The following is a 26843-nucleotide window of genomic DNA, read 5'->3' as shown; positions in this document are numbered from 1 at the left end:
AAATTCTCACTAGTCACAGTGTCGTTCGTCAACATGATGATGCCGATAATGCATGTTTATTTCCTGACAGTCAAAGTCAAGTACTAAATGGTGAAACAGTTTGACATTTTATCCTCAGTTGAACATGAGTATCCATACAGATTGTCAGGATATCCCTCAAATAGTCATTGAGAAATTTCAGTCTTTCATTCACTGCCTTCCCAGTGTTTCTCAATGACTTCATCCACATCCAGAAATAATCTGTTCTTCCCTTCACTATCGCTGGTCCATCAGATTTTACTTGAATCTGCTTGGATATATTTTAAATAACCTGCCAACAATTACACACATAAACATATTCAGCCATAAGGGACTAAAAAACTGCCTTTTTCTTTAACCCTCGTGTCGTCCTGCAGGTCAAAATTGACCCGTTTTAAAATTTGAAAATGTGGAAAAAAAGAAAAATTCACAGTGAAACCTCTGATGTCCACATTTTCAGCATTTTTGAGAAATTTTTGAACATTTTTTGGTGGAAAAAAAGAAATGTTACTAATGTTTAAGAACATTCACAAAAAAATCAACCAAAATCCAGCGAAATTTTCTGGATTTTGGTTGATTTTTTTGTGAATGTTCTTAAAGAAAATATTCAAAGTTTTACTGCTATGTATGGAATCACTTCAGATATTTTTAGGATTTTTTGAAAGATTTTTTTCTCATTTTTTGAAAAGATTTCCTAGAATTTTCTTGCCAAATTTGGGGGATTTTCTTAAACTAAAACTTTTAAGGGAAACCGTCAGGAATTTTCTTCCTGAAAGTTTTGCAAATTTTCAGAACTTTGGGGATTTTGAATTTTTGGATTTTTTTCAGACAAGGAAACAATATTTTATGGTGCCCATAAATGAGGACAACAGGAGGGTTAAGATGAGACTCCTTGTCACGTACACACAAGCATACATCGCACGCTTCATCTTGCTGATCTCGGCCTAATTGAGTGCATCCTGTGCATGCAGAAAATTCTCTCTATGCAAAAAAAACTCGTGCAGCACGATGATTGTTTATGTTCCAGCTTCGGTATATGGCTCCTGCTTTCTCTCTTTTTTTTTTTTTTTTTTTTTAATCTCTGATGACTTCACCGTAATATGCAAGCAGACCAAAGATTAAAAGCTTCCACTGTGGCGTGGCACATGTCGTGTGTGTGTGTGCTACGATACAGGATGTTGTTGTGGTTGTTTGAAATTTTTTTTGAAGTTCCTGTCGGGAAAGAAAAAAAAATGTCAAGAAGAAAATGCAGCTTGATCAGACTGTCAGCTGTCCTGGTATGCATTTGTTTACTGAGAGACAGTGGAGGCTTTTCCTGTGGACCTCTGGGAGACGGAGGGAGTGTGTCTTAATAGCAAGAAAAAGAAAAGACACAAAGAGCGAAGGAAGGAAGGGAGGGTGGAAAGAGAAGGAGGGTAGTTTCTTGCAGGCTGAGTGTTTGGCTGAAGGGTGGAGACTCGGAGCAGCAGCGAGGAAGAGGAGGAGGAGGAGGAGGAGGAGGAGGGAGGATCTCAGCTGGAGTAGATAGAGGGAGAGAGAGGAGTGTTGTGGATGTAATCGCCTGCCTCGCTGACTTACTGACTGTGTGTGTGACAGGGAAGCGATCGGGGAGAACGTGTGGATACTACTCCACGGGGCTGGATGTGCTCGGCATCACGCACGGAGAACACGGAACCGTAACAAAGGTAGGTGAGTTGTGTTTTTCCCCAATCATCATGGAAAGGTGGTGTTTGTCATTTTTGCTGTTGTGGTCGCATCTGGGTTAATTGCATCCAAACAGGGTGTGTTCCACAGGAGGAGGAGGAGGAGGGGGTTTCATATCCACGCTGTCATTTTGTCAAGCGCTCGAGGGGTGAGATTGATGCTGCTGGCTGGTTTTTACATCATGGAATCCCCTCCTCCCTCTAAAAATCACTAAAAAGCCCCTTTGTTCGGAGGTGAGCTGCTGCCTGACATCCCGCCATCCATTATTTCCTTTCATGCATGTTTATATGCGAGGCAGGGAATAAGAGAATAGACTCCCATTCCTCTCCCCCCTTTTCTTCTTCTTCTTCCTGCCTCTTTCTTCTTCTTCCCACATCTTGTAATGTGGAGCTGGAGGAATTAAGGGCATCTGTTTCAGGGGATATTTGGATGATGAGGGAGATGGGGAGGATAGGGGGAGAGAAAAAGGGGGGGATGCGAAAGACAAGAGGCAGCAGAAAAGCCAGAGGAGGAATCCCACAAGCTTCCCGTGAGGTTTTTCTGGCCAAACCCTCTCGCAAGCGTCCATACCGTGAGGAGAAAGCAGTCGACCACACACAAGCTCCATGTAGTGGTTGTGTCAGGCAGATGGCCGGGAGAGGAGGAGGAGGAGGAGGAGGAGGAAGGTGGAGGAGGAGTATGAGGAGGGGGGTTGGTGTTTTTATGTTGCTCATGGACAGATACAGTCGCTGACAGCAGCATGCATTCACAAGAAAACCGAGAAAACGAACACAGATGTGGCGTTTTTTTTTCTCACACGAAGGCACCGTCACGTGAAATCGCCCAATCGTGTGTTGTGTTATATATCCAGACCCATTACGAATGCATGCACAGTCACAATTACGCAAGAGCTCATGACCAGGCGGGCCGCACTGTATCTCCAAGACGAACCGCTCCGAGGCCACAGATTGTTTCAAATGCGTTGAGGCTAAAAGAGCAGCTCACAAACTGCTGGACGATAAATGCCAGAAACCTTAAGAGTTCCAGAAAGAGCTGAGTGTTGCTGGCAGAAAGCAAAAAGACAAAAATCCTTCCAGTACAGGGCAAAGTGTGGAGAGTTTCAAGAACCCTTGTTATCTTTATCTGGTCTCTTAGAGATATATATGAAGGAAGGAAGGAAGGATGTTGTCGTGCCGAGGGCTCTGACCTTTGTACTCGCTGCATTTGTTTGCAGTTGACAGTGTTGATTTTTGTTTTTTAAGCTTACTCAACCATGCTGCGGTCTGTCAGAATAAAAGCATCCAGAGGTGTTCATTGGGGTTGTAGAGAAAGTCTCAAGTCCTGTCAAGCCACTAGTATTTGTGAGACAGTCCTGAATTAGTTAAGACCTGATGTTTGTGACTCAGTTTGGGCTACGTTGCAGCAGTTTCAACTTAAGTCCTGCTCAGCCAAGTTTTGAATCTTACATCTCTAGTCCTAATTGGCAAAACGTAAGAGTTTCCTTGTCTCAAGTCTTTAGGGAGTGAAGTGAAATTCTTTTTCTCTTTTTTGTCTTTTTTTTGTGTACATCAATTCTAAAGTCTTGTACGACCAACTCTCGAGTCACATTTTGTGTCAGAACTAATTTAAGACCTTATTTTTATGATTTAGATCTGACCTGAACCTATGTCTCAAGTGTCAAGTGTACCAGGACTATATTTTAAGTCTTTTGCCTTGCTGTTGTCTTGTTAAAGATAAGTTTTTATGTTTTGACCAAGCAAGTTTCATATCATGTTTTTTGTCAGAACAGTCACCTAAGTCCTTCTTCTCATGACTTTGGTCTGATCTTAGACCATGTCTTAAGTCTCAAGTGTAGCAGGACTATATTTCAGTCTATTGCTTAAAGTCTTGCCAAAACAAGTCTCATGTTCTTGAGGGTAAAACACGAGACACAAGTATTTTCACTTAAGTTTTTAGAGTCAAGTATCGGATAAGTCAAAAGTCACTGATCCCACACTTAAGTCTCGAGTGTTGAGTTCACCACAGCTGTGTTTTTATGCTTCATGTAAGCTCGAGGCTAGTCCAACCAAAAGTCAAATCTGCAAGTTTCAAGACTACTAGAGTTGTGTTTGTCTTTTGAAGCAAGTCTAAGTTGCAAGCCACGAATCAAGTCACTGACGGAAAAACGCATTTGCTCTTAAGTCTTGAGTCAAGTCTCTGGTTGGGTAAAGTCTGCACTGAGTCAGTCCTTGAAGCTGTCAAGTCTAAATCATGTCTCAGGTGTCTTTGGAATGAAGCTCTGACTCAGGTCCACATCTTAAGTCCAATTAAATAGTTTTTCATATCTTTTCCAAAATAAGTCTAAAGTCAAGTTGAGTCTTCAGGGACTTTATTGAAGTCTTACATGTGTCAAGTCCAGATTAAGTTTGTCAGTAAGTCTTGTTCACATAGGTTTTCAGGAGTAATTTGCATGTCATTTGACAATCTTTTTTGCTCTGTACTTGCTGACTACAAGGACATGAATTGACAAGCAATCTTTATCTGTTTATGACAACTTGGATGAGATCTTTGACTAGCAGATACACACCGATGATGGTAAAGTTAAAGTATGTCAGCATCTGAAGCAGCAAACTGTCTGTGGAATCTAAACAAGCCTGGATGTTTGTAATGTTAACAGCCTGGGAGTCTGGCCATGTTATTCACTGCATGCTGATTGATTCCAGAGGAAAGTATGTTTATGCCTCCTCGCTGAAGGCAAAAGCAAAAAATCCTGCTGAATCCTCGCAGTTAAAATGAGCTTCCTGTCTACAAAACTATCATTTGTGACAAGTGGGAGAGGAAGCTCACCTTTTAAACTTGGCAATCACACCGGCCACCTTCAAATATGATTTACGGATTGGAAAAGAAGCTCCGCACGATGGCTGGTTTCTGTCCAAAGTGTCCAGGGGAGTTTTAAACAGCTCTATCACTCGCAGCCAAAAATCATCAGTATCACTTGGCCGATGGCTGGTGTTAATTTTCCACCCTGGTCACACAAAAACACGTGTTTCTTTTTTTCTGAAGCCGTGTAGTTGTTCTTGTGACAGCCAGTGTTGTGCATTGTTTCTAGCCCACTAACTACACTGCTGTTACGTAACACGCATATCAAAGGTTTTAACTGCTATAGACGTCTGAAGGAAAAGAAAACCACTTGGTTGCTGCTTTAAGCCAACAAAGAAGAAACACGGCAGGCCTTGATCGTTTGATTTAATAAACATAATAGACCACATTTGCACTCCCTGGAGCAATAAGCCTCCTCCCTGCTGCCTCTTTGACTCCCAGGGGATGCATCATTTCCTGGGCCACTGCCTCCTCCCCTCCCCCCTTCTGGGACCTAGATTAACCCCCAGCACACACTCATATAAATGCACAGAGATGCACCGCAGAATCTAAGACGGTAGGATGGGCAGGGCATGCTGGGGGTGGCACAGATGTCCCGGCTAATCGAATGATCATGGGTGGTGGTGGTCTGACCGAGAGGCAGCGGCACGACGACGGAGAGAGAGTTAAGGCTCAGTTTAACAGAGGATTATGCATCGAGAGTAAAGCTTTTATTGTCAGGTAACTTTAGGAAAATCAAATTACACATGATGGCCATTGCTGAATAAAAAATAATATTTATAAGACGCTTTTACAATATTTGAAACAGCAACAACAACCTCCTCCTTGACCATCTCTGATTTGCTTGAAACTTTTTTATTCTAAACTATGCATATTCAAAATGGTATCCATGAAATTGTAACTAGATATATCAAGTTCTTTCTGAGATAATAATGAAAAATAAACCCCCATTGACTCACTTTCAGCCTGTTTTTTGCAAATTGAAATTTGAGGCTATGTTTTGATGACAATTTCAAGCAAATCAAAGATGATCAAGCGGAAACAAAACCTATTTTTGTACTACTATAAGCAGCATAGTCTGACACAAACCAACCAACATGCCAAAATTACATCAATACTGGGTAATTCATAGGTGAAATCTCTGCAAAAATGTTTTTTTCTTCCGACAGTTTACTTATCTGAAGTTGTTCTAATGGCATCTGTGGATGTTGTGCTTAATATTAACCAATTCCTTGAAGGTAGATTGGACTATTTTAGTTTTTGACCTGACCACTTATTAATGTCCTACCAAAGTCATTTAGACACTATAGCAGCTGTTTCTACCAACAGCTTTTTTCAGTAGAATGTCAGACTTAAGAAACTATTTGTTGAGCTGCACCATGCACATGCAGGCTTTACATCATTTGTTTCATAAAAGTATCTTTTTACGTATGCCGAAAGTTGTACCTTGTTCTTGATTTTACCCAGAAAACCATGACTGATGAACTGTTTCTGCAATTAAGTCTGATAAACCTGCACCCACACAGTGGTGATTAAACTTTCAGTGCTCGAAACTTAATTTGCAGCTAAAGGCTTTGTCATGTGTTTCTTATTTATCGACAAGTTAAGTTAAAAAAAAAAAACAAAAAAAACGTGTTCTAATGCTCAATAACTTCAGTAATACGATGTGTGTATTTATTAAAATCCATAAATGAAACAAAACCAGAAACATCCACCAAGATATTACAATACAAAAACACTACTTTCGTAGTAGCTAACATGCTAAATGCTAAATAAAAAAACGACAATAACATTATCTTCCGATGTTTGTGCACATGCCTCAGTTATTTTAAGTGTGGTTCATTGCACTAAAAGGACGCTAATGGACCTCTCTCAAATTGTTGCTGTAGAAATTTAAATATTCAGGAGTTTTTTGACGTCATATGACTCTAACAAAAGCTGGCAGAAACAAAAAAACAATCAGGTAGGTGATGCAGAAACTATTAGCTCTTTTTGTTTTTAGTAATGCATTAATAATAATGGCAAAAACAACACCAATGGTACACAGACATCTGCTGTAGTTATTAATTCAGGAAAGAACGCAGTTGAGAGGGCAAATGTGACAAAAATATTCCAAAAAACCCCATTTTTATTATGTTTTAGCTTTACATTTAGTCTTTTTTTTTTTTTTAAGTCTTATCAGTCATTTTTAACGTCACATCTTCAACACTGACTGAGCTTTTCCAGATTTCTGTACAATATGATGTTAAATGTCCCGGTTGGTGTGAGAATCTGGTTTCAGCAGAAGCTGTGATGGAGAAGGACACTCAGCTGTCACCCTCAGAATCATCTCCACAGTCGATTGCGACCTGACAGCTCGTCTCTCGGTGTCCCGTCGCTTCGTGTGCAGAGGGAGGTGCGTCCTTTCTCCTGTTCAAGGGCAGGGATGCGTGCCGTGTTACAGTCAATAGTCGATATCGCCTTGATTGTGTTCATTAATAACTCCGGAGGTTCGGTTTATGTTACTTCTCCTTGCTGCGGTCGCTGTAAAAGCCTCCCCTGGAAGAAGGCTTCACCGTCACATCGCCTCCATTGTCTCACTGATAAACTTTATTTCCAGCTTTTATTTATTTATTTATTCATCCCCTCTCGACTCGTGCATCCTCTCCTATGGGTTTACTGCTGTGTGAATCTTTCTTTAGCCGCCCTCTGCTGCCTCTAGTTTCACGGTGACATCGCAGCTCTTCGTCCGAGGACACGCTGAGGATGGTACGGTCACTAAGTCACACTGCGACTCAACTTTCAGTGTGCGCTCCAGTGTTTTTTTGCACATTCATGCACCTCTGCTGTTAGGACTTCTAAATATTAAGACTTTTTTAAAAAAATGTGCAGGAATCGTTTTGTGGGTTTTGTAGTGAAAAAAGAAGTAACTCAGTCTGTAAAATTCTGCATTCGGCATGCATCAGTCTTATTTTAAACGTTAACTCACTCAAATAGTTACTGCTAATTTTATAAAGCAGATAGATTATTAGCAATATAACACAATTGAATCACCCTTATGGGCCATGAAGGATTTCCAGGTGTAGCGACCATGAGTTAGGAAGTGCGTTCTCATATAGTCAATGCTACATAAGAGGTTACCTCCCACCTCGTCCTCGTCCCCCTAGACCCTCGCAGGTTAATCGCCGGCTCTCCAGGGTCCAGATGGCTAAACTGGGGACACATTTTTAATTACCACGCTCTAATTTCACACCCTGGGCATCACAGAGGACAGAACACCCCCCGCCTGGTCGCCTTAGTTTCTGTTTTTAGATGGTGTAAAGAATTTTTTAAAAAGTCTGGATAATGAGGTGTGCACTACAGAAAGAGAGAAAAAAGGGGGAGGTTAGCACGTGTGGGAGTACCGCGAGAGATCGTCACTCTTGACAGGCCAGGAATTATATTTCCCTCGCCAGGATGTTTCCTGCGGCGCTTAATCACCCTTTAAGTCAGCGACACCCAGCAGCTATAATCACATCTATGGAGGACCTCGTCACAAACACAGACCCCCCGACAACCAGGAGGAAGGGGTTCAAAAGAGGCTCCAAATGGCAGGGGAAGGATGGTGGAGGGGGTCAGATTGATTCGCTGGTGTTAGCAGCAGGACGGAGCTCGATGGGGGGGTTCAGGTCTCATCTATGGACACCTGTCTGCCACCGAGGGAGGGACGGGAAGCAGAAGGTTTGAACACAGGAGAGAAATGGATCACCAATCGCATCCCATAGCGCGCCTTTCTGTCTTTTCTCACCTCGGTGCAGTCCAGCTGAAGATGCTTCACTGGCATAAATGTGGAGAACAATAGTGCTAAAGCATGAAGATTACAAAAAAAAACTTGCTTGCTCTTTCTGTTTTAACACTCTCCGTCTCTTTTCCACTGATCTCACTGCTGCTTTGCAACGTAAATTGATGACACCAACGGTTCAAGAGGAGATCAAATTCAGCAACTTTTTTTCTTCTTCTTTTTTAAGAACAGTCTTGCCTTTTGTGTTGCACGAAGTGAACTGATCCAAGAAAAATAAAACAGGAAGTAGACAGAAAGATGTGAGAGCGCAGTCATGACTTCCATCAACTTTTCAAATGTCACGGTCCAAACTTTTAATGCCGCGTCTTTATTTTTCAACGGTAACATGTGAAAAGTGAAAATATCCAAGGATCTCTATGGCTATAATCAACATTTTAACAGTTATACTGAATTATATGACGCCTTGTATGTGGAAAGAGCTGTGATTGTCACGAGTCTGCAGTTCTCTTTTAGCATTTTTAGCTCATTGTTTTGGTTTTTATGATGCACAGCTTTACCGTTTTGGTTCAGTTTTTACCAACTTTACACAATTTTTTTTTCATCACTAAACTACCTGGTCAATATATTGGAGCATTTAAAAGCCAAAAAGTCAAATATTCTGCTTGAAATTTATTGTCAACCAGACCAGAGCTAAAGTAAAAGTGGATATTGAAACAAACAAATTGGATCGAAGTGTAATTTCTGATTAAGTTCGTGATGTAACACAAATATGTTTCTTGTCGGCGTTTCTCTGCCATTCATTTTGCCTTTTGCTTTACTGTCACTTCTTTACAGCCAATCAGTCAAACATTAGAGGGTAAAATAGATTAGAAGCTTCAAACTAGTGGTGAAATGGTTGTATTTTAACCCAAACCATGACATTTTTTCAACCCTAGCCAAGTCATTTTGGTGACTAAACATCACCAAACTTCTAACTCATAAAAATTGACATTTTCACAAACATAACCACATAGTTTTGGTGCCTAAACCAAACAAAATAAAAAGACATACCATAGAATGTAGTTTATTTGTATAGTGGAATAATTTGTGGTTACATAAGGTGGCAGAAGACGTGGCTCGAAGCAAATACTAATGAAATAATAAACTGTGAACATGTCAAAGTTGATCATAGGTTGGGTTTACAGTTTGTCTCTGCTGCTCCCAAGTGGCCCAAAAAAATCTGCTAATGCTGGTTTAAGTACAAATTGTGTATTGGCTACACTTTTTATCTGTTCAAATTTAAACATTCAAATGCATGCAGTCTTGATTAGACTAGTTTTGCTCTTGATTTCTGTGCTAAATTAAAACATATTAGCAGATTGTTGCTTGAGCTGTGTAATCTATCACAACGGAAAATGAAAAATGAGTACAGGCTGGAGCAGCTTTCAAGAATATAAAGTAGATTTCTATACACTTTTTGTAGAGCAATCAATGGAAAAATGTGTCAAAATGTCTTTAAAACTGCTACAAAGCTAAACTGTGTTCTCATTTTTGAAAGAAGCATATTTTAAATAATGTAGAAAGTAAAAGCTTTAGCCACTGAAGGAACCGCAAAGTCCATGTGAGAAAATCATAGCGTAGGATCTTATTTCTTTAGGGTTCAGCACCAAAATTCCATGGAAGAAAAATGACACATTTATCACATTTTGGGATTACAATATGATCCTTATTTGAAACTTCTGCTAACATTTCTGGGGCCCCAGGTTGGAGGGATTATATTTGCTTTGTAGTCCAACACATAAACTAGCCTTAATGCTAAGCTAGGCTAATTAACTGCTGCTTTTAGTTTCATATTTACAGTACAGATATGAGAAAGATTAGCCTTCACATCTCAGCCCAACACTTGAAGCACTTAAATCTGTTAGATTTAGCTTTTATGTTATTATGAAAAAGAGTTCAATCCCATCTAATATATATTTGGTTGGGTGAAAAGGAGCAACAGTAAAGTAATAAAATAAATGGCAAAGATATGTTGATCTGAAATATATTTGCGTTACATCGTAAACAAAGCAGCAGAAAGTGTGTTTCCTTCAAACTGTAATGCAGAGAACAGTTGTGTAGGAATGTAAGTCTTGGGCAGGGCTGAAAACACAGAAGCATAAATTGTATAAATGGGCTAAAACTCTGCCAAAACCACTGCTATGCTGCTTTCAACATGACACACAAACTGTACATTTTGAAGGTAGAACCAGCAACAAACTGAGTAAATTCACTTTCATACATTTCATCCAGTGTATGAAACTTTCACCTTTACTTTCTTATAGCCGGCAGCAAACAACCGGAGATGTTTGAACAGTTTTCTTGGGAAACTCCCAAATGTAAACTTGAGTCTGATGAGAGACGAGTCTCGGAGAACAAATACAACTTGTCACGAGTCGTAGGTCACGTGACTTGGACTGTTTGTTATGTGACTCCATCTTTGAGCAGAGACAGTAAAAGTCAATAAAGGTGATTAATTGTAACTGGGTTAGACTGACACAGAAGACCTATGAAACAGGTTTAATATGTTAAAAAAACTGTAAAATAAATGTCTTCAACCCGTTTTTACCGTGCAATTTTTTGGACAATTTGATATTATTTTGCAGAATTTGACTGTTGTGTTAAATTACAATAAATTACTAATAAAATCACAGAAAAAAATTATAATTTACATGTTAACCATAAAAAAACAGGCCAAAACTGTAAATAATTTCCACATTTAAAAAATATTGTATTTTTAAAAATGGTAGTTCATTTTTTTTTTGGGTGGGGGGAGATACCATACACTTTTTTTTAACCATGTTTAAATGATTTATTTATTTATTTTATTAAGCATTATTTAACCAGGAGTATGAGATTAAGAACCTCTTTTTCAAGGGAGACCTGGTCAAGACAGGCAGCAGCAAATACAAAACATGGTTACAAAATTACACAAAACATAATTAAAACATGAGCAAAAAAAAAATTTAAAAATAAGCCACAAATAGTAATTTTACAGATATTTGCCAATATTGAAATAAAAATTACGTTGGTTAATAAATGATGAATGGTAAATAATTTTTACCTGTCAGCCTCAAGCACCTGCATTTTTACCAGTGGTATTTTTTGTTTGTTTATTTGTATGTTTGTTTGTTTATTGTTATTGACAGTGGTGCTAAAATTACACTCTTTGTCCAGTATTTAAATCCACTAAAAATATAATTATTTTCTAGATATCATATGTTTCTTTTTGTTTTGTTTTGTTTTTACAGATTTTACAATTTTTATAAAATATATAGAATTCCACAATTTTTTGAAAATATTTTCTGTAACTTCCCTCACCATTTTTTAGCGTTTTTTTTTTTTTTGTTTTGTTTTACAGTGTATGCGAGTTATGTGATGAGAAAAATATGACAGATAAACATGATTTAGTTGCAGTCACAACAGTGAGCCAAGCAAAGAAATAGAAACTTCTCTGCCAACCAATATTGTATAATAATATTTTTTATGTAGCAAAATGCTAAACATTTGCTGGTTCCAGCTTGTCAAATGTGGGGATTTGCTACTTTTCTTTTCATTTATGATAGGTTTTATTTGGGTTTGACACTTACATTTGGAGAAAAACGAGAATTGAAGACATCATTTTGTTAAATTGTGGTGTTTTTTCCTACTAATTTACATCTTAGTTGCAACCCTGAATGCAGCATTTAAGAACTCTGGCATATTTGTTGAAGTAAAATGATGCTAAAACAAGTTTGCAAAGTAACACTGTTTGTTTTTGCTGAGTTAATTTAATGTCCCACGTGGAGTGTTCAGTTTATGACACTAAATCTTTCCTTGTGAAGCAGCTAATAGTTAAAGAATCACTGCAGCGATCAAACTTCTACACAGTTTGCATAACACAGTGCAACAGTGTTGACGAATGGCTCCAGTGGACCTGCAGTGGCGACTGCGCTCTTAAAATAAGGTCTCCTACTCTCTCTCTTTTTTTGTTGTTTAAACTCTAAGCAGTTCCAGAGTTGTGAGAATACTTTGGCTCAGCGCTTCGTCCACTGCTGTTGGCGAGGTTTTGTTAATGGATGCCTCACTGTAGCGTTGCTTTAATGTTGTGCGCTGCAGTGATTTACGGCGGGTGGAATTCCCTTCCTCTGCAGATCTGCTCATGCAGCGTAATTGGCCCATTTATCAGGAGCAGCAGAGATGCAGAATCACAGATGCATTCAGCATGAATCTGTAGAACGAGAGACAAAGTCGGGGTCAACAGCGACACGAGAGCAACTTAACGGAATAGTTTGGAGAAATATCTTTATTTGCATTTTTTGCTGAGAGTTGTGCAAGTCAGTGTCCCACCAGCGCATCTAAATCTCACTAATTAATGCTTCATATCTTGTTTGTTTAATCCCAGTAAAAATAATACATTATGGTTTTATGGAGGGATTATGTGTGCTGGATTATTTATTGAGTGGGTGTGGCGGCTTCCTGAAACAGTCACAACCTAGTCTTAATGCTAAGCTATGCTAATTAGCTGCTGTTTGTAGCTTACATTTATTGTACAGACATGGGAAGGGTCAACTTTTGCATCTAACTCCATCCTGGAAACCACTGACAGTGTTGTAGTTAGTTTTTCTGTGATATATATATTGAAAAATACATGATTTTTAATTTTTTTAACCAGGTGACTTGAATAACTATTTGGACAGAATGAATCATTCGAGGTCTAATTTTGCAGGGGAGTGAATCTGAATCATAAAACTATTTTTAAAAATCTGTTTGCAACCTTTCTCATATAGTATAACACTGACAAAGACATAAGAAATATATATTTTTTGCTTTGGATTGGCTTCAGATCTGGTTTTGCACTCGTCATACAGAGCTTTGTGATGCAGATTTAAATGGCCAAAAAAAAGAGCACTGCAAAAAGTAAGTCATTTTCTTCAACGTTAATTCCTTCTATAGCTGTAACTTATATACAACTAACATTACATTTCACTTTGCGAACAAATTCTTCCTTATTAGTGTTTCTCTCCTGTTCCCCATTGATTTTGTCGTGCACATATGGAGCAGGGATGTCAATAAACTCTGTGGCTTGTGAGTAAATCTAATTAAAATCTCCATGTTTCCAAGAACAATTAAATCAGAGTAAATTATGTTCCATCAGATAGACTTCTCTTGAAGAGGAAGCCAAGAATCATGTGGCAAAAAAAAGTTAATTTGCCTTATTTCACATCGCACTTCCCATGATGTGACGTTGATTAGAGCTGCAACTAACTGTTTACTCTTATTATTATTTCCTTATACCCCAAAGAGATTCAGATTATTGCCTTTAAAAAAACACAAATATTCAACTTTTAGAAGCTGGAATCAGAGGGCTGTGACTTTTTTTTTTTTTTTTTTTTTTTTAGATATAATGTACAGCCTTACAATTTGAGCAAATAAAGTTATAAAATTTTGGTTCTATCACACACATTACTCATCCTAATGCTGCATCTTTTAACAGTTTGCATGTTTTTAGTTTTTTTCTTGAGATTTTTTTACTGTATTTAAATTGGTTAAAATATCACTATTTTACAAATATTTACTATTCTTATCACTATTTTTTTTACAGTTTTTGTTGTATTTAAATTGAATAAAATGTCACTATTTTATAGATATTTGCTATTATTATCTCGATTATTGCAGTTTTTTAGCCCTTTGATGCACAGTGTGGGTCAGGAGATTCCCATTTTCCATTGGATTTGGGTCACTTTTGACCCATTTTGTGCATCAAAGGGTTAATGTCACAGTATTCAATAGTTTTTTTCTGGCACTCTTGCTCCCAATTTTTTCCACTTATTTTTTTTTTTTTTTACAGTGCAGATAAGTACAGTAACAGTCTTCTCACCTAACTCTCAAATCCCATTCCCCAAACTCCTCCATCTATCCCCTCTGCAGAGTGTTGTGCAGTTTCTGCATCGGTGTTTTCCTCTGAGCAGAGTTTGTGAGAGCGAGCTGTGACATTCTGACACACAGTGATCAGAGGACAGAGGCTGCACACAAGCGCCTCGGCCTAATTTATCTGGAATGCAGGAATGAAAGCGCGCAGAGCTCCGATTCTCACTTGCTTTATCTCTTCCTCCCTGTTTGCAGAGAGTGTGGCGGGACGCAAACTGCTGACTGAACTGCGGGCAGAGCGCGGAGGAGAACGTAGAAAAGGTAAGTCCAAGCGGGAGATAGTGGCTCCTTTCTCAATATTACAACACGAGTGGTGAGTGAAGGCTCTGCAGCTGCAAAGAGATTTCGAACTAGCCGTGACAGCTCCCATAAAGTTGTTGACAGCTGACACAGTTAAGGCCTCTGTCCGTCTGAATGCATTATTTATCAGCTGGGATGTCACAGTTATCAGCGTCACGTGCAGCAAGTCGGTATTTTGAGCAGCTGACAGATAAGAAACGAAACAGAGGATTTATGACGCAGCTGAGCAGCAATAAAATTCTCTCCTGAAAGACTTCTAAAAGGAGACTCTGTTTATTGTTCATTTTAAAGCCTTTTAGTTGCCTTTAAGGTAGCAGCCTGTTCCAGCAGGGGCATCTGCTTCATGTCACCATCATCTCCTCAGCCCTCCCTCCTTCTGTAGATAAGAAAATGTCAGGGTGGCATTTTCGCACAGTCCAACAATAATAAGCAGGAAAGCGACTTTGTGGACTCAGTGACAGCTCTGCTAAATTGCTGGTTGCCTTTTTGTGTGTTTTTTTTTGCATGGAAATTCAAGTTATTACCTCAGTTTTTGCTTTTTTTAAGCCATGCAAGCAACGTGGCTCTCTGGTTTGTCCATTAGCATCCTGATACGCTAAACTGAGATTTCCAAAGTAGTAATTTTTTACTAAATTGGTAGGTTTGGTAGGTGGGTGATTAGAAACAGATAGTATGAGCAAGAAAATCCTGAAACATCTTGTAACTTAAGGAATTTTGCACAAAACACCAACAAGAAGCGTTTTTCTGCTAGAGTTCAGTGTTAGCATCTGATGCCAAAGGTGTAGTTACTTTTCTGCTGTGACTTAAACTAAAGGAAGTCTTCGCACAGCTATTTCATGAGGTAGGTACGTAGGAGAAGGACAAAAAGTTTTGATCATACTCTCACACACTCTCAAATTGCAAAAATCTATTTATTTGTGTGAAATATCGGTGCTAGATCTTCATCAGGCGAATAGTCTGGTGCAAAGAGAGAAGCCATGTTAAGTAAGAACTGGCTCTGACTATTTTCAGTACAATACAGAAAATGAGAATCATGAATATTACAACAAAATGCTTCAGTTTAATATCGCCTAATGCTGGTTAAATGAACAAAAAGTGAGTCTTATCTTCATAGTTTTCTATTTGCCTCTAGGTTTTTATCAAAGACATCACCTTTCCCTCTAAACTAGGCTATTGTACCACAGTATTTTATTTTTAAAAAACATAAGACCTACTTTTTTACATGCATCCCAGAAACCTTAAAGGGTGACATGTATCCCTATCAATAGTCTGATGATAGGTTGGCCTGTTTTGTCATCTCCCCTGAGTGTTGAAACAATATTAAGGCCTTGATACAAAAGGCACCGAAAACTAATTTCTTCTCATCAGTCATGACTTTGTAGTGCGTCTCTGCCCTATTTTTATTTTGGAGAGGAACTGAAGTGAAGTTTTTATACAATCCTGAGATATTTCTTCATAATTCTTCACATTTTCCACTCAGAATAATAGAAATTTACTTCTAAAAATTTGTGTTTCTTTACGATGTCCGATTTTCGAAACCAAAAACCAACTAAATAATTAGTTTAACATCACGCATCAAGTTTTAAAAATCCAACACATTAGTTTCTTTACTTTAAAACACTAATAACACCACTTTAGATTTTGTTTTTCGACACATTATACCCCTACAAGGCGACATTCTCCTCCACAGGAAGAGAACCACCAGGATCCTTCAGCTGCACTGACTATAAAACATTGTGTTTACTTTACACTGTTAATACTGTGCAGTCGGCTGCGGGTCGTGCACATAAATCCTCTTCAAAATGTCGTTTGGTTTGCACTGACGCTGTTCAGAGATGTTCGAGTGTGGTGCAGGAGGAAATGCTTCACTCTTAAAAAAACGGGAATTAGTTATATACTGTCGATCTTCATTTAATACTTTTTTCCACAAAGTCATAAAAGATAAGAAATAGTGCTTTAGTCTGTTAGCTTTCATTTTGCATGTGGAAACTCTTTTGATTTAAATGTAAAATGGACAAAAACTCTTCTACTGTTAAATCTCATCAACCTCAGACTGATTTATTAAGTGTAACCATCCTCAAAAGTTTGGTTTATTAATAAACTGGTTTAACAGCAGTCTTTTATGTTGCATTACACTAAACTTTAGTGGCATTAAAAGTACAAATAGCCAAGAGTCCTGAAGGTAATTTATTGAGAAAAGTGCAGAAAAAAAGCTGGTAAAAGCATCTTGCATGTTATCAGCTAAATGCAACATTTTTACATCACATTGAGCACTTATGGCTCGAAACTGAAATTTTGCATTATTTTCTGCCACTTTATACATGAAACAGTTACAAATAAATGAAAATAAAATATAATAGCAGTGAAGAAACATTCCACATTAAATCAACTATTGCATTCAGCTTCATTGTAGTAGAAAATAAACACCTCTACATCTGTAAACTCGCAAAGAAAACTAAGAAAAAGAAAAAAAAATTATCACATTTTATCAAATTTATCCAGTACATCTGTTTACAAGCTCTTTTAGGAGCAGTCCAGCATTAACAGATCTGATTATTGTGTAAAATAACCTGTGACTCTGCCGAGCTTTTAATTGTGGCAGCAGTTCACCGTCCTGATGAGCAGATGTGCCACAGTGGAGCATTAATATTCATGATTAGCTCCAGAGCCTCACTGAGATCAGTGCTGACGCCACGCTGAGTCGCACCGCGGAGCAAACAGCCGGATGACGGAGGGACGATTGATCACATACTGAGGATGAAGCTGTTCTGGAGCTTGACGCGTTTAATCGAAGAGGTTTTAGAAGACGAGGGAGCATCTGAGGACACTAAACGAAAACTACATGGACAAGTGACAAATAAGTGACAAAGAATGCAGATCTCCAACATTATCTTATCCAGTGAGGGAACATGTTTGTAAGAAAGACGTTCAGTCTTACAGATTTGTAGAGTTAAAGCCGAGAAGTGCTGAAGCTGCTCTGAAGTTTCTCCAGATATGCAGTATTTTATTTGCTTTCCACGAAGTTCCTGATGTGTTTGAATAATTTAAAGTGCATGATCCTAAAACAGTCATGTAAAGAGGAAGTAATTGTTGACTTTTGTTAACATATTTGAACACGATCCTCTTTGAAATAGTGCCTGCAAGTAAAGGTGATGGATTATGTAGCTGGATTCACATGGAAAAAAAATTACATTTATCACACCTTCAATTTAAGCAAATTAGTATCAGGAGTTCCACATTAGGCCAATGATTAGAACATGTATTTTCTAAACCTTTGACGTCCAAATTCTGCTGTTTTCTGAGTGTGTGGAGTTCCTAAGGCGTTCAGAAAAACAGGATGTGGTTGCCTAGAAGTCTGGCAAAGTATTTAAAAAGATCTCTGAGTTACCTAAAATCAATCACTCCATTGTGAGGAATGTTATCAACAGGTTCCTCTAAAAGACATCTCCAAGAACCCCGACGTTTCATTAGAGAATCTGCAAGTAGGTCTACAGCTGTTAGTGTCAAAGTTCTGTATCTACAAACAGGAGATCGTGGATTAAGGAAGGAAAAAGCCTTTGCTGTCCAAAAACAACATTAGAGCAAAACTGCAGTTTGTCAGTAAACATACAGGCGAATAATGTTTTTGAACAGATGAACCAAACAACAGTAAGTAGACATATTAGACCAAAAACAGCTTTTCAGTAAAAGAACCTCAAACAAACTGTGAAGCATGGAGGTGGAAGTGTTATGGTTGATTCAACAATGACTTCTACATCACAGCAAAGAGTGCTTGAAGATAAAATGAAGCCATCTGTCCAAAAGTTGAACCTGTGGTTGACCTTCCAGAAGGATAATGATCCTAAGCACATGATTAAATCCACTAAGGAATGACTCTGAAAGAAGAACTGGAGGGTTATGGAGCGGCCAAGTCAAAGAAAATGCTGTGAAGGGGGATTAAAAATAGAAAGTACATGTAAAAAAAACTCTCCAACATCTTGGAACTGAAGGAATTTTCAGCAGGTTGATGTCAGAAGCTGGTGGACAATTACGCAAAACACCTACAAGGAGTGTTTTTCTGCTAAAGAGTTCAGTGTTGCTCTTCCAACTGAACCAATTTTAGATTAGATTAGATTAGATTTAACTTTATTGCCACTGAACAGAGTCCAAGTACCAAGACAACACACTGCAGCATCGAACCAGAAGTGCAAATGCAGCAGTAAAGTGCATTTTTAACAGTCTGGTATCTACAGCATGTTACAGTATAAACACAATTAGCAGTATGGACACACTAATATATGAATATATGGATACAATATAAGAGATTTACAAGGGAGAGAGTCAAAACTGTCAGCAAATCATTTCAGATACTGGTAGACAGCTACACAAAACACCTACAAGAAGTTTTTCTCTACTAGAGTTGAACTTCTAAGGCCAAAGGTGTAGTTACTTTTTTCTCCAAAAGAACATTACATTTATTGATATTTTTGTTGAAAAGCTAATTTTTGTGTCACCTTTACCTGTAGGTCAGCGGTGTCAAACTCATTTTAGTTCAGGGGCCACGTTCAGCCCAATTTGATCTGCAGTGGGCCAGACCAGTAAAATCACAGCATAATAACCTGTAAATAACAACAACTCAAAAATGTTCCTTTGTTTTAGTGCAAAAAAGTACATTCTGAAAATATTCACATTTAAGGAATTATCTTTGTACAAAACATCATGAATAACCTGAAATTTCTTCAGAAAAATAAGTTCAATTTCAGCAATATTATGCCTCAGTTTATGATTTACACATTACAACTTACAGATCACAGAGTGTCTACAAAGGAAGAAAACATTTAGTCAGCAGGTATCTGGAACTGAATGATATAGTATTATACTTTATGATCAAAATGACAAAAGTCAGATTAAAAAAAGACAAAAAAGGCAACAAAAACAAAGCAAAATCTTACAAATATCAGACGCAAAATGACAAAAATGAGACACAAAATGACAAAAATGAGACAAATGACACAAAAAAACTAAACAAAGAAGAGAAAAAATTTGACAAAAAGTTATAAAGTGACAAAAAAATGGACAAACGAAAAAATAACACAAAAAAATCACACAAATGACACAAACAAGACCAAAAATGACAAAAGCGAAAAACAAAACAACAAAAAAGTAGACAACGCAAACGATACAAAAAACCCCAGCAAAACGACAAAAAACGATACAAAACATCGCATACAGCAAAACACAAAATGACAAAAATGAGACAAAAGGCACAAGTGAGACAGAATGGAAACACAAAACGACACAAACGAGGAACAAAATGACAAAATCATGAGACAAATGACAAAAGTCAGACAATAAAACAACACAAAAAAGACAAAATACTACAAAAATGAGACACAAAATGACAAAAGAACAATGAGCAATCTAATATTTTACTTTATGATCAAAACAACTTGTCATGGCCTAGAAATTATTTTAAATTTATAGTTTTATAAATTTACAATTGGCAGTTAATGTCTTCTCTGTAATTTTTACACTTTGAGGGCCGGATTGGACCCTCTGGAGGGCTGGTTTTGGCCCGTGGGCCGCATGTTTGACACCCCTGCTGTAGGTATTATATCAAATTGGATCAAATGTTACCAAATGTTAAAATACACACTTTTTTCACATGACTACACATGAAATTCTTGATTTATCGCCCGTCACGTGAGGCGGCGACACTCGCTTTGCTCTTATGTGTGACTAAGAAGTGTCAATAAGTACGTTTCCTCCAGAAAAACACCACCATCAGTGCAAAATGAGAGCTTTTATCTGCAAAACCAGCAATGTCTCTTATCCGTTTATCTATTTTAAATATAGTGCCGGACAAAGCGCTGCCCCCACACTCTCCTCCCCCCTTTACTGCCAGGCTGCCTAGCAACTGACACCATAAATAATACGCTGGTGTGTGTGTGTGTGTGTGTGTGTGTGTGTGTGTGTGTGTGTGTGTGTGTTCGCAGGCATGTGATAATAAACAGGGTATCTGTTACTCCCCTCTGAACGCCTGGTACTGTATGTGATGGTGCTCATGGGTGAACTAAGATGTCTGTGGCCGTCTTTCTGCAGACAGAGCACACTAGACCTGACCGACCACCGCGCTCATGGCCAGCAATAACACGGCCAGCATCGCACAAGCCAGGAAGCTGGTGGAGCAGCTGAAGATGGAGGCCAACATCGACAGGATAAAGGTGAGCCGCAGGGTTGTGGGTCATGTTATTAAGCCAAGTTTCGTCCATTAACTTACATACACTACAGTTCCAAAGTTTGGGGTCACTTAGAAATGTCCTTATTGTTGATTGTTTATAATAAAAAAAAAGTTTCAAGCAGATCGCCCAACTGTGTTTCTTCTACTATAATAAAGATACAATAATATGCTGTAAAAAAAAAAGTGGCTACTGAGATTCATTGTTGCTTGTAATGAGACAGCAAACATCATGAATCAGTATATAAATATATATTTAAACCCCTAGTTTGTACTGTTAACTGTATGTTATTTGCGTTTAGTTAAACCATTGATCACATCTCCAGCTTTGTTCAGCAAATGAATTGATTTAATTGAAATAAAATAGCAATTTGGTTTGATTATTAGGCAATTAAAACAGCACATTTTAAAACGAGAAAATGATTTTCATGAAATATCTTGATTTTAATCTTAGTTTTGGTTCATTTTCTTGATGGAACACACCAATAAATGGTATAATTGGGGTGATTTTTAAAGATTACATGTGTTTTAAACCCTCCTCAGAGAGTTAAGGTAAGGTATGTGGCTGCAATTCTTTCAAAAGTTTGAAATGTCCGTATTTTTGAGAGAAAATCATTTTTTTAAAAAATGAAGATAACTTTAAAGGAATCAGAAATACAGTTTAGACATTGTCAATGTGGTAAATGACTATTCTAGCTGGAAATTTTTAATGGAATATCTCCATAGAGGTACAGAGGAACATTTCCAGCAACCATCACTCCTGTGTACTAATGCTACATTTTGTTAGCTGGGTCAATAATTGAGGGACTTTTGAAGTCCATAGGATAAATCTTGCATACATTTTTATTAAAAATAAAAAAAAAAACTCATGCTTTTATGTTCATTATGATCACGTCTTTATTCATTATGTAAACAACCACTTATTAATAAAAAATTACTGGATATCACTAAAATGTCAACGAAATAACATTCTAATTAGCTAAACAATAATAAAATTTAGCTTATGTTGTTCTTTTTATTAAGTTGAGATAATCATGACAGATATTTCTTTTCTGCCAATATATCAAATTTTATATGGAAAATAACAAATTGTATCTGTGTCTGAGAAATCACTTTCAACTAAGTTACCCAAAAAAAAAACATCTCTCAAGGAAGTGTGTTAATTCCAGATCACATGACCTGCTCCACATGATGTCATTTCCTCCTGGAGAAAAAACTGGCCAAACTCCAAGACTTTCTGAGTTATTTAATATAAAGTAGTGTGTGAGTCAAGTGTGGATTCATCACATGTCAACAGGTTTACTACAATATCTTTATAAATAACTTTCAATTTCCATTTTAATCAATTGTATATATAATATTTAGAAGAATCTTTCTGTAAAAATGCCATGTGGTGTTTGGTTATAGGCTGTCGTGTTGATTTTAGGCCTGAAAACAGCAAAAACATCAACTATGATACAAAAAGTCCCACAATTATATATTGACCCAGCTAATGGTGTTGAAGGGCTAATTGATGATTAGAAAACCCTTATGCAATTATGTTAGCACATGGATAAAAGTGTGAGTTTCCACGGAAAACATGAAATTGTCTGGGTGAGCCCAAACTTTTGAACTATTATATTAGTATATATTTCTTATAGTTCCAAGCAGCTGCTGTTTTAAGTTAGTAGAGTTTACAGACTACATAATGCAGACAGGAGCAGGTTTTTATTTGCTTGTTATCTGACGTTTTTGTAGGTTTTCTTATGTCAAAGCAGGAAAATTGAGGTCAGCTTAACATAAAAACACCAAATGAAAAAGCTTAATTCTCTAACTGCATTATTGAAATCATGATCCAAAAACTATAAGCAGTAAAAATGACCTCACAACTACACATTATAGGTGTGAATTATGAATATTTTATATATTTAAAAACTTTGTGCAATATCTGTTTTTCTACATATACTAGAATCTGTGCAATATTGTTATTTTTTATAATTATGGACAAATCCATGCAATAGTATTACTTCTCTATCCCCATTTCTACTCATAAAAGAATCTGTACAACACTAATCATATATTCAATATTGTTATTTCCACATCCAGAATAATTAAGACAATCTGAACTAGTACTTATGTATATTTTTGGTTCATTTTTAATTACATATTTTCTAAAAGGTTGCACTCTCATCCCCTTTGCTGCAGTAACAATGTAAATTTCCCCACTGTGGGATTAATAAAGGCTTATTGTATCGTAGCTTCCCTCCATACGAGTTTCTCCGTCATCCCACTGTTTATTTCAGCAGCTTTAAAGGAGTGACAGCTGCAGAATGTTTGGTTTTTTTACAGACGTGGTTTTCAGTCTGACCCTTGACTTCTGTCAGTCACACGTCAGTCACTTCCTAGATGTGCCGACGGGCATAAAGTCTGAAAAAGGAAAGATCCAGAGTGAAAAACAAGACATTTTATGCAATAAGTAGAGGATAAATTATCATGTGACAGCAGCTGTGGTTGCAACTTTCAGTTTTCTTGTTTTTAAATGAAGTTTAACACAATTATTTTTACTGCTCACAGTTTTTGGCTCATGTTCTAGTTAATGCACTTAGACAATAAAGTGTTTTTTTTGCTACATTTGCTGACCTCAGTTTGTCCTCCTCGTGTTACTAATAACACTGATTAACATTCACGTCGTCCAGGAGAAGAAAAGACTTACTGCAGAACTTAATGGAACAAAATCGGTTTATTTGCTTAAAAGTTTATAGCATAAAATATAAGATATTTGTGAAATTTCTGCTTGATATATCAAATGCTTTCTCATATCACATTATAAAAAGAAAAACAAAAGCCCATCGATCTACTTTCAGCAGGTTTTTTCACACACTGAAACTTGAGTGTCTTAGGATCTGTAGGATCCCAGATGCTCAATAAGATCTGGATCTGGGGAGTGTAGAACCCTTAGGCCACTCCTGAGCAGTTTTTGTGGTGTGTTGGGGTATTATCCTGCTGAGGGTCGCAACTGGCATCAAGGACTACTGTTGCCATGGGGGTTGGGGGCTTACACTGCAAAAACTCAAAATCTTACCAAGTCTATTTGTCTTATTTTTAGTCTAAATGTCTCATCCCACTTGATTTAAGATAAATTCATTTAACAAGAGACATTTCAGCAAGATAGAGAGACTTGTTTTAAGACAATGCATCTTAAATATCTTGTTGTATTTGACAAAAAAACTCAAAATAAGTTTATTACATGTCAAATTAGGAGGTTACATCAAAGCAAAAATCTATTTTTGAGTGAAAAGCTGCAACATTTAGGCGGGTGGTACGTGTCAAACATCAGCATTGACGTCAGGACTCAACGTTGCATTAAAAGATGATCGCTGTTGTTCACCTGTCAGTGTTCATATTGTTGTGGCTGATGGGTGTATGTGTCCATATTTGCAGGTGTCTAAAGCAGCGGCGGACTTGATGTCGTACTGTGAAGCTCACGCCAAAGAGGACCCCCTGCTGTCGCCGGTCCCAGCGTCAGAGAACCCGTTCAGGGAGAAGAAGTTCTTCTGTGCCATCCTGTAAACTTCGGCATGGCCCTTCAGCAGCCTGCTCGGTGTGACACTTTGAACGTGGACGTTCAAAATACGTAGAAATCTTCTAGTAGGAGGGCTCGGCGATTATTGCCCCCTCTGTCGAATGGCACCTAAAGAGTGCACCAATTAAAAACCAGAGTTAACATGTAACCATTAAAGGGGCTGTGATTGCTTTTTGTGAGGGGTGTGCGGCATGTTGAAGGGGCTTTTAGACGACACTAAAGGGATGATGATGATGATGATGATGATGATGATGATGATGATGATGATGATGATGATGATGTGGAGTGTGATGATGATAACCACCCAGAGAACTGATGGACAACCAGTCAACTTACCAGGTCTTCAGGTTGTGATGTGTACAAACAAACAAAAAAAAAATAGATAAATAAAAAATATTTTGTGGTTCTTTTGGGACTTCCAGATGTTCTGTTAGATGGTTTGTTGGTGGCTCGAGCATCGTAGGACAGCAGACAAAACTACGCCTACCACTAGACGCCACCTGGTTATTGGAATGTTTTTTAAGTTGTTGTTTATTTTGTGTTTATTCCGACTTTACCTAGATATCTTTCTATAACTGTATGTGAAGTCTCTCTCTCTTTTTTTTTTTTTTTTTTACACCAACAGGTTAGTGGAAGCTTTTTTATTGGGATGTTTGAAACATTCGACTCTGTGACTCTATTTACACCTTTACCTTTCTGAAAATCAGTCTCTGTGTATCGACATCTTATCTGGCAAATGTGATGCAGTTTGTCTCCTTCAGATACAAACCCTCTTTCTACTCTTTGTATAAAATGACTAGCAAGTAAACTGTGCTGTGCTGTGAGTTCTGAATGTTTGTGTTTGTATCATCAACTATTGCATGAAATGGACAAACGGTGGTCTTTCTCTCTTTCCTTTCATGTGGAGATTGTATGGAGCAGAGGCAGCCTCGATCTGAAAGTAAAAAAGAAATATTAAAACAAGAAATGATTCAATGCAGACTCAACAAAGACATCTCTACAATTTAAAGAAACACCCGGTGACAGATTTGGAGTCGAAACCGCATTTCACAAACTAAAAAACAGTTTTAATCTTTACAAATCAGTGGGACATTATCACATCTGCTTATTCTACTCAACCTTTCATACCTTTATCTTATTATACCTGCATGCAAATATAGTCTATACATTTTTTTTTTTGTAATTTTGGGGGTCCTAAGCTTTGAGATGGTTAAAATAAATTTTGAAAAATGCTTTTCGCCCATCATAAATTTGTAAAAATGGTTCCAGCAGTCATCTAGCAGGTAATAATCAACTCTAACTGGGCTTGTTTTATCCTATTTAGGTAAAGTGTTGCCTTTTTGCTGCCCCCTAGAGCTATTTAAGCTCAACTGCGTGGATAATACGTACTTTACGAATATTATGTTCCAATTTAAATGCATACCAGACCAATAATATGAAAGCAGCATGAAATATTTGATTAAATTCTATGGAAAAAATTACTTCTTGTTCCAATAGAACAAATGTCATAAAACAACCAGATATGCGCTATATTGGAATGATAATGAACAGATTAAGTGTCAGATAATGGACCACAAATCACAAGTCAGTAACAAGTGACACATCTGCAACACATTGAATTCATATTGCAATCTGATGCTGGTTAACAGGATGTCATCCAGCTCTTCCTGAAGGACTCGGTGAAGTTGACAGACATTTTTAGGAGACATTATCATGTTCTTGGACATTCAGAGCCGTCTGTTTAGATGACAAATGACAAATGAGGTTTTAGATGACAAATGGCAGAGCTGTGGGAATTTGAGTGTCTGGTTACGACTTGAACTGACATGCCAGCATCCACCAACCATCTGGTCATGTTTGGTGTTGAGTTTTTCGAATAAAACTGCATTTTAAGGTGGCTTTTTCAGATCTGAAAGTTGGCCTTTAAAGACACACCTGACAAAGGCATGAATTACCAAAATGGTTGAGAATTTGTCTCCAGTTGAACACCTTAATAATTTTTTTGTGCATAATTGGCTATATTGAGCCCATTTCTAACAAAAGAAATTCAATTTTTAATCTTTTCTCTAAAAAGAAGACCATTTGCTAGCTGAATTTATATTATTTGTCATTTTAAATGTATGCTGCGTTTGGTTTAGTAAGAGCCTGCACATTTAGACTTCCGAATACGGTCATGGATGCGTCCTGGGAGGGATAAATAAGATCACCCAAATGAAGACTGGTGCTTCAGTTGATTGACATAAACACATTATCAGCCAACAATAACAGCAGTATGCATAATAATAATAGTTCTAATAAGAATAAATAAGCATAATGTTAGAAAACAGAGCATAGACGATTTATGTGGCGTAGAATGTAAACAATATAATGCTTGGATGAGAAAAGGTTATTGTCAGAAGTGGGATTCGAACCCACGCCTCCAGGGGAGACTGCGACCTGAACGCAGCGCCTTAGACCGCTCGGCCATCCTGACATACTGTAAAAGTGCACTAGACCGTATTATGTAGCATGTGAAA

At 37.6% G+C, this 26843-nt stretch overlaps 1 protein-coding gene and 1 non-coding gene across 3 annotated transcripts; one reads left to right on the top strand and one right to left on the bottom strand.

Moving 5' to 3' along the window:
* Nucleotides 1–1532: 1532 nt before the first annotated feature.
* Nucleotides 1533–25151, top strand: gng2 (guanine nucleotide binding protein (G protein), gamma 2). 2 transcript variants are annotated; one of them, XM_023285502.3, is made up of 4 exons: nt 1533–1707; nt 14444–14509; nt 20630–20751; nt 24186–25151. In XM_023285502.3, the coding sequence occupies exons 3-4, from the start codon at nt 20665–20667 to the stop codon at nt 24312–24314; spliced, it is 216 nt and encodes a 71-aa protein (XP_023141270.1). In that variant the 5' UTR covers nt 1533–1707; nt 14444–14509; nt 20630–20664; the 3' UTR covers nt 24315–25151. The 2 variants fall into 2 exon arrangements, with proteins under 2 accessions (XP_023141270.1, XP_023141268.1); XM_023285500.3 differs by having other exon boundaries at nt 1534–1703.
* Nucleotides 25152–26717: 1566 nt separating this feature from the next.
* On the bottom strand, nt 26718–26800 carry trnal-cag (transfer RNA leucine (anticodon CAG)). Its single transcript has one exon. It is a non-coding gene; the product is annotated as a tRNA-Leu (tRNA).
* Between the last annotated feature and the right edge of the window lie 43 nt (nt 26801–26843).

Source organism: Amphiprion ocellaris, chromosome 20 (assembly GCF_022539595.1).
Source record: "Amphiprion ocellaris isolate individual 3 ecotype Okinawa chromosome 20, ASM2253959v1, whole genome shotgun sequence".
In the NCBI taxonomy this organism is placed as follows: Eukaryota; Metazoa; Chordata; class Actinopteri; family Pomacentridae; genus Amphiprion; species Amphiprion ocellaris.
This window is presented reverse-complemented; position numbering and strand designations above follow the sequence as displayed.

Bases quoted from the DNA above. Each gene is read 5' to 3' on its own strand.
- gng2 (XM_023285502.3), top strand. From the start codon at position 20,665: ATGGCCAGCAATAACACGGCCAGCATCGCACAAGCCAGGAAGCTGGTG. The intron at 20,752-24,185 runs GTGAGCCGCAGG...CCATATTTGCAG, and splicing joins CCAACATCGACAGGATAAAG to GTGTCTAAAGCAGCGGCGGA.